This window comes from Prinia subflava, chromosome Z (assembly GCF_021018805.1).
Source record: "Prinia subflava isolate CZ2003 ecotype Zambia chromosome Z, Cam_Psub_1.2, whole genome shotgun sequence".
Taxonomy (NCBI): domain Eukaryota; kingdom Metazoa; phylum Chordata; class Aves; order Passeriformes; family Cisticolidae; genus Prinia; species Prinia subflava.
The window spans coordinates 45,832,554-45,841,245 of NC_086283.1; the positions used below are offsets into that span (position 1 = coordinate 45,832,554).

The 8,692-nt window shown below is 38.3% G+C and overlaps 1 protein-coding gene across 1 annotated transcript in view; it reads left to right on the top strand.

Moving 5' to 3' along the window:
• Positions 1-8,692, top strand: part of ADAMTSL1 (ADAMTS like 1) — a 195,823-nt gene that overhangs the window by 82,974 nt on the left and 104,157 nt on the right. The window contains exon 10 of the mRNA XM_063421603.1: positions 7,935-7,985. Coding sequence (XP_063277673.1) covers positions 7,935-7,985 — 51 coding nt within the window. The remainder of the gene's footprint in view (positions 1-7,934; positions 7,986-8,692) is intronic.

The following is an 8,692-nucleotide window of genomic DNA, read 5'->3' on the forward strand; positions in this document are numbered from 1 at the left end:
AAATCACTCTAAGGCAAAGATAGACTTATGGAAAGTTTTCACTGAAGTTCACTGACCTTTTCTGGAGTTAACACACAAGATTTCTTTGTCACTGAAGACACCTTTACCCAGAGCATATGGCAGTTTATATGCCTTTGCTCCTATAAGCAAAGCACATTTTGTTAGAAACAGATGTCAATAGAGGCCAGGTATGATCACGTAGAAAACAAAAACATGAATGCCTCAGGAAAAAGATTGTTGAAAAATATGAATCAATATTGAACTTATCTTCTAGAGGCACAGTCTCAATGAGAACGTAATTTTATGTAATTGCTGTATTATTTTTTTTTAATTCTAAGATGCTATTTTTTTAAATTCTGTTCTGGGTCAGATATGTAATTTGCCTCTGGAATTTGTGTGGTGGATATTCTCCATACTTTTCTCAATTATTTTGAATGACATATTCTCAAATGGTGATGCAGATGACTACATGGTACATGGGAGAAAAGAGAAAAAAACATCTGGGCAGATGTCAGGAAGCAATTTTGTTTTATATAAGACATAACAAGGCAAACTTGTTGATATGAAGACCCTGAGGGGAGGGAGAGTCATTTAGAAATACAGCTACACCATCCCAGAGGAACTGGCTTTTTGGAAACATCTTCCCAGTATGCCAAATTTCAAATTACTATTTTCAAAAGTGCCTTTGTAGAGAATTCAGGAATCAACAACCCAGAGGGAAAAACAACAGATGAAATCTGTGGTAACTTCTGGATGCCTGATGATTTCTTACGGTCAGGAAGAGGTTAGGTAATGTAGAAACATGGGGTCAGAAGCTTGGACAAGGAGGGTGTCTTGGCTCTGCGGTGTTTTTGCTGTGTGGGAACTGCTCTGCTCCACCAGTGTAAAAATAAAAAGTTAATTTTTCCTGGCAAACCCAGTTCCAGTGAGGCATAGCTGATTAGTGGTTGCTGACTGTTCCTATGGTGTGTTAATGAATGCCACACAAAATAATCGTTGAGGACCATAGTGGCACTGAATAAAGGAACTGAGAGTGGCTGCTGTAGGAGAACTTACACTAAAATTTTCAGCAAAGGGTAAGCTGACAGACAGGTTTAAATGAATGTCACAAGTATTGTGTGAGCCTGCAGTAAGTTGCCTCTTTAGGTTTAGTGCATAGAAAGGTTTTACTTTATTGTGTTTACTATGGCAATAATTAGCAGTATTGCTGGCATCATAAACAGAAAAAAAGCTTAGTTTCACTAAACATGGGAAAGTATGTGAATGGTTATTTATCAAACATATATAATTCATACATACTCATTTTCCAGGTTAAGTAGAGGCAGGCACATAAACTGTTCATCCAAGTCAGACCAGTAATTCCTGTGTCACAGAATACATGATACACAATGACACTGAGTTCCTTTTAATCACTACATATCAATGCTCTATTCAGCATCTATCAAACCTGTTTTGGATCCAGCTCATGCCTTACAAAGCAAAAAGGAAAGATCTTGTTTATTTGGAGCCCATTATGATTTTACAGCAGTCTGCTTTTGACTGGCAAAATTAAGTCTATATGCATATTATTTACTGATGTAAACAGCAGCCAGTTCAATCTAGTCCACTCCCCTTCTATGTAGCAAAATACAACATTAGTGTTTTGCCTATTTAATTAAATGAAAATCTTTTAACTATGCAAAACTTCACAGACTGGAAGGTATTTTTAGCTTTCTTCTTTATCCTTCTTTCTGTCATACTTTAATAAAAAAGGAATAGAATTTTTTTCCTGCTTACAGAAAAGGTTTGATCATATTTAATGTAACTTGCTGTGCTAAGTACTTATTTAGGACAATTCTAAGGTGCTATTAGCAAAAGATATATTTGCTTCATAATTCCAAGGCTTCCCCCAAAAAAGCAATTTTGATAAATGTGAAAAAGGCTGCTGCCCATCATTCACTTGCTCATCAGGATATTGTCAGTATTTCTAGATTTCATCTTCAGCTTTTAGGTGGCATTCCCACCCATGCCATTCTGTATTTTTACCAGTCTCCCATATTTTTTGTCTATTGCCTCTACATATTAATGTGGGAGTTTCTGAGTCACAAAAGCTCTATTCATTTTTATCAGGACATTTCAGTGTCATGTAAAGATTTCTAATGGCAATTCAGCAAAGATTCTAAATTAATAAAGCAACTGTCTAAAAAATTTCATATTAGCAAGCCTCTAGTATAAAGTGGGGTTTTTAATACCTTAGTTCCTGGAGTTTGCCTAGAGTTTTATCTGTAAGCCTGCCACTAGAAATAATGTTTATACCTGTGGAGAGGCTAGGAGAAAATGTCATTCCAGCAAGCTTTTCAGCATCCAGAAACCTGAAGGAACTCTGAGATAAACACTATTAATACAGTACTCCAGCAAAATTGCAAACTTCTCTTCCTGCTTGTCTAAGTTTTTCTTTTAGCATTCTCATTTAAATATCCACGTGGTGGGAGAGGTGGGCATTACTCATTTAAATATCCACGGGGTGGTGGCAGAGGTGGGCATTACCAAAAAGAAATCTAAAATTAAATTTAATTTTTAATAAAATTGTAGCTTTTAGTTGTTCATTTTCAGCTAACCTAACAAGAACACTGGAGTACAAATAAAAGCATACAAAAGACACCAGGATGTTATGACCATTCAGAGTGATTGTAAGTGAGAAGTCCATCATATAATTGGCAATGTGAAAGTGGAATTGTAAATGGAAAAGGAGCTGGTACCAATGGCAGTGTTCTGATAATAATGATCAGGGTCACCTGAGTTCAAGAGCAGGATAAAGATGAGCAGCAGATAATTCTAATGCCTAAAGAGATACATTTCTTCTCAACACAAGTAACTGAAACCTTGAATTTTTGGACAGGGCAAAAGTAATCTAAATTAATCCAGAAAATAACTTTGTCAGAATGGGCAGGGAGGGTGAGCCAGGGAGCACTTGTCAAGCACTTAAAAGATGTGAATAGCAGAGCAAATTCAGCTCTAAGGGGACAATACATATTAATGAAACATCGAAAGAAGGGCAGAAAGGAGCTGCCAGGATGTTTCTGATAATAAGCTGTAAGGTGGGAAAATATATCATGTACAGCTATAAGCATCAAATGCTGACATCTGTCTGTCCAATATGAAGTTACAGGAAAATCAGTCTATTTTAAGTCCTAGAAGACACCAAAACTGCCTCAAGTAAATAGTCATTTACAGAGATTTTCGCTAGATATTCAGTTGTTAACATTTAGTATTGTTAACTACTTATCAGCTCATTCCCTCTTCTTATCAAACAGTGCTCATTCAAACCACCATAAAATATTGAACTGAATAAAAAAGGAGATGTTTAGAAGCATTACAGTCATGTTACTGTATGAAGGAAATACTTTTTCTGCTTTTGACTGGAAACACCTCTTTCGAGCACTGTGAAGAGATTGGTTTTTAGCAGTCTATGGCAGTGATAATTAAACCATATGCTGCTTAGAATTTAAGATCTCTGCATCGTAAACAAGACTGTTTTATAAAGGTAAGATACTGTCATGCCAAACAGACATTCTGTTTAAAGCAAAGGGGTTTTTTTGAGGCTAATACAAAAGGATGTGTCTCAAAAGTGTTTTTCATTCATGAGTAGGTTTTTAAAGTATCCACTGGCATGCCATTTTTAAATGTTTAAGCAGGAGACACTGGTTTTTGCCAATCTGTGAAGAACTAAGGGCATATAAAAGCACATATAAATACAACATACATGGTAATTCTTCAAGATTCACACTGATAGTATCCAGAAACCAACAAGGTAGTTCGTACTGGTAGCACAATTGAGAATTACTGTTTCACCGCCTGCAAAAGTAGGCACTGGAAACCAATGTTGCCTGTACCTGTGGTGTTACTGTCATCTACCCCAGCTCTGAAGGGAAAAAGTAGTAGATTCACAATAATACATGGAAGGCATTAAGAGATACCTTCTCTTTGAGGGCCTCATTAACTGTTTCTCCACACAGAATGTGTTCTTGTAACACAAGGAGATAATGTCCATGTGGAATCTTGAGAGATCAGTGAAGTGCAGTATCACACATCACCTCCATGTCAGGATTTGAAATGTTAAACTGCAATCTTTTGCACAAGATTGTTGTCTGCCCAGTGGTAATCATGGCTTTCACAGAGACGCTGGCTTGGATGCTAAACTGTTGTCTTTTGTGGTGAGTGCTTTCATGTCTTCCAGCACAGCCAGCCCAAGCTACTTTAACTTTTCATTATGATTTGTTCACTGCTAATAATGTCTGAAACATATTCCATTGCTTAGATGGCCCAGTCCCTGCCATGCAGGTCATTTACTCTCAGGTCTGACAGATTTCAGCGAAGGCTTAAATCTTCCTGTTGGAGTCCGCATGTGTGCAGAGGTGCAATGGCTGCAGCCCCGCAGGAGCCTGGGCAGCCCTGCAGCTGTGAGCAGGACAGCCCCAGCAAAACAGCCCTCAGGAGAAGTGAAGGCTGTGAGCCAAGGCGTGTGACTGTGCTGCAGAGGCTGGGCAGTGGCACAGCAAGGGTGCAGGACACCAGCACAGGAGTGGCAGGTTGTCCTTGTGCGGGTCACACCACCCTGAGGCACCTTGGGAGCAGATGTCCTTTCTCTCTGCTGGCTCCTCTCTCAGTTCTAGCACCCATGGCTCTCCTTGGCTCCACAGGTTCCAGCCTGAGACTCATCAGCATGCAGGAGAGAGAGCTGGGAAGGGCTGGCCTTGTCAGAAAGACAGAGTCCTCAGGGAGGTAGAAGAGAAAAGCACTTGAGCTTGTCATCTGTGATAAATCAGGTTAAGGGGAAAAAGGAGCAACTGGGGAGGAGCTGACCAAACATGTCTTCCAAGGAATGCAGCTGTGGAAACCCATCGCAGGGGAAGGTTGAATATTTGCAGAGATGGCAGATCCGATTGCAACACTCTCACCTCTGGCATTTGCAGCTCCCACTCCAACCATACACGTGCCTTGGAAGAGCAACTGTGTTGAGACTGCCAGGAGGGAAAAAACAATGTGCAGAATATATGACAGGACTTGTTGGTCTGAAAGGCATGGGAGATTGCAGACATATGAGACAGAACAGCTCTGCAAAATAATTTGCTTTGTGCTCCTGCTCCTGCCAAATCTCTTGATGTTTTGTGAATGAGTCCTGTTAGCTACTTGCACATACTTCAGTGAAGGAATTATTATTTCCTCTGCTCGTTTAGCACACCATCATCTTTGCATTGTCTGAGTAACGTGCAGTAAATAAACCCCATAAAGTAGATCTCTTCCATCTCTTCCATACTCTCCTTTATAGGAGTATGATGGACTGATAGATTCATGGAATTTAAACCGCTTTGTCCCACCAAAAAGTGAGAATACACCAAAGCAATCTCTTAGGATTTTTTGAAGTGTTAACTTAGTCTTAGGGGTTTTTTTGTGGAACCTATACAAAAAACCTCACACAAGACTAGCTAGAAAAGTGCAGATGTCATTAATAATACCATAACCATCTGTTCTTCTGTTTTATCTTTAAGACAATTGTTCTATAAAATCATAAATTAAACCATTGTGTATTATTGTGGGGGTCTATTTCCTTGCTATGACTTTATAGCTGTGATTCATTTTCTTGAAGTTACAGAATGAGGGCCTTTGGCAGCCCCTCACATATGCACAATGACAGTGTCATTAAATCTGTGGAGCTCAGTACTGTTTACAAAAATGAGATTTTGCATGCAAAATTCTTTGAGGGTCAAACCTTTCCAATTACAATATTAACTTAGTGCTTTTAAAATGTTACTTAATATTCATAAAAGTATTTGAATGTGGTACAGTTACTTCTATCTGAACAGTCTTGGAAGTAATGTATTCCAATGCATTTAGACCTAGATTATGAATAGATATCATGTTTATTAGAAAGAAAACACTTTTCACTGCAATGAAGGAAAAATGTTTTGAAATCTGCTTCTTTCTTAGGCAATAGATTTTTTTATAGTGTAATTATTTCATTTTTTAACTCACTGTGTTAACCTTGTGTTTCAACCACTTCTCATCAAGCTGATGAGCTGGAAGGCACAAACAGCTTCAGAGTGGAACTTCAACAGCAGTAGTAGAAGAGTCAGAAAACAGCACATTCCCAAAAGTAGGGGCAAGAAACCCTCACAAAAAGTTCCCTTCCAGCTTCTTAAAATACACAGTTCCTGTACATTCTCCAGATGTCTACCCATCAAGCTAATTCTGAAAAGAGTTGTTCATTGGCCATATTCTAAATGACCCATTTGTCTTTTCCAAAGTTTCCCAGTGCCAGAACAACCTCTCCTAGACTTTTAGATTTTTGTGGGGACAAGCAGCTCTTCGAAGATGCAAATACGTGCACTCATGCAGAGAGTTCCTGTGACTGCAGTGGCTGCTAATCTTAGAGGGAACTGTCTAGTCCCTCTCACACACTTCCAGGGCTCCAGCTGCTTCCAGTGCTTTGGCTGGAAAATTCCAGCACACTGACCTGGAGCTGACTTCTTGCTGTGGAAACACAGTGGGATCCATTCTTCTATCTTGGACAAATTATGCATGTAAAACCCCTGTTGACTGAAAGGAGAATAGACCCCTTTAGGCCTGGTCTGACAAGACTCCTTTGAATACTTACAGCACTTTTCAGTGAACTGTGTTGAGGATGCAGAATACTTTCTCCCCTCCCCCTGCTTTGCCCCTTCCCCCTTAAAGAAATCCACAGCAGCATACCTACGATCTCTCATCTGTAAAAGGCTCCTCAAAACCACCTTTCTTCTTGACATTCAGTTTCATCTCTCCGTAACTTGGATGGAGACCCACTTTTTATTTTAATGCAATTAGTATTCACTCCCTGATTCTTCTGTCCACTTGCCCCTTCCAAACACCCAAGTGGCTTTGATGAGGATGATAAATTAAGTCCTCCAAGATCATCTGTTTTATGTTAATAGATACGCCTGATAACTGGGAGACAACATGGTTAATGTTACGCTGAGTCAAAATTATAAACAGACAAAATATTAGGGTGCAGACAAAATATTTCAGACCAGCAATTCAGTGGGACCCTATAGTTGCCAATGAGAAGAGTGGCATCCATCTCACACATAACTGACATGATAATATTTCAGATGATTCCTGATTTTGATCTATGCTATTGCCTTATATAAGTTTTAGATGTTACATTGCAACACCACACCAATAACAGTACAGCAAGGCAAGCTAAATAGTTATGACAAACAAAAAAGTCCAACCTGACATGTTAATCTTTTCTCAGGCTCCTTCTTTCCTCCAGGGAAAAAACAAAAACAAACAAACAAAAACAAAAACAAAAACAAGCAGGCCTGAATTCATTTAAGGTGAAAAGAATTGCATTTTAAATTTTGCACTGTGATTACCCAAATTTCTAAATCAGGCCCCTGTAAAAGCAGAGGTTTTATTTGATGGGCAGAAACAACCATGTAATAGTTATAAGAAGGATATTATTTAGCATTCTCTGAAGCAGATAGAAATTCCCCTATTGTCCTCCGTGACTTTGGATCCAAGCTCCAAGAAAGCATTAAGGATAGAAACATTCTTTTTGGTGCTAGATAATAACAATGTAAGTAAAAGTATTTGAGTCACTTTTAGCAGATTAGTTATTTGTCAAACAAAATATATGTCTAAGAAAAAAGTAGTAACCAGAGATTTATTCTTTGAATTACTCAGAAAAAGTAGGGTGGGAGCATTTCTTTTTTAATGGGATGACAATTTAGGTAAAGTTGTATTACATGTGAAGGTATTAGGTAAAATATCTTGTTTTGTTGGTTTATTATACTATAATACAAAAAGTTGTGTAAAGTAATAGAATAATGTAATATAAAAAACTTGTATAATGTAATCATTTAGTGTTTATTATGTGTACCTTCTACTCAGAGGGTTGGCATTATTGTTCCTAACAGTGATGGATACAAGCAGATCATGCCCTATGACCTCTACCATCCCCTTCCTCGGTATGTAAAACAGTCAACCAGATGCTAGGCTTAACAAATCCTTTTTTTTTTTCTTTTATTCTTCTCTGTATATCTTCTTTGCTCTCAGGCTAAACTAACAGATGCTGCTTTTCTCTTGCTCTGGACTCTTACAGATTAGTGTAGAGATGTTCCAGTGCTAACCTGTTGTAATAAATTCTGTCAGTGCAGAACTGAAATATTGCCTATCTGAAGGAGAAATGCAGATTTTTTAAGTGTGTGGTCCCTTTTTTTCTCCCATTCCTCAACCCCACTTTTCCTTTTTTCTCACAGCTTTCCTTATCTTGCCCTCTACTCTTCTCTGAACAGAACTATAATCTGTGGGTTTGTTATGAACCATAAGATTTTCTCTCCCTCACCCCCATTTTGCTGCTTCTTGCATGCCTATAACTTGTGAGATTTTGGATTTTGACAACATTAGTGCAGTTTTCTGATCCTAATGCTAATGCCTTCCCCAGGGGTATTAATTAATTGGCTTTTCTAAGAAATAGGTGACCAAGGCAGGAACAGGATCAAGACCTGATTATTATCATTAATTATCTCACAATTAAAATGTCTTTTATGTAAGACTCAACAATCTCATGGAAATAATCAGATGAGTAATTATTCTTAAAGCAGTAAATAAGACTGTTGATGACAAAAATGTTTCATAGCTGAAGGATAATAACCTCTGGGTTTTGAAATACTGC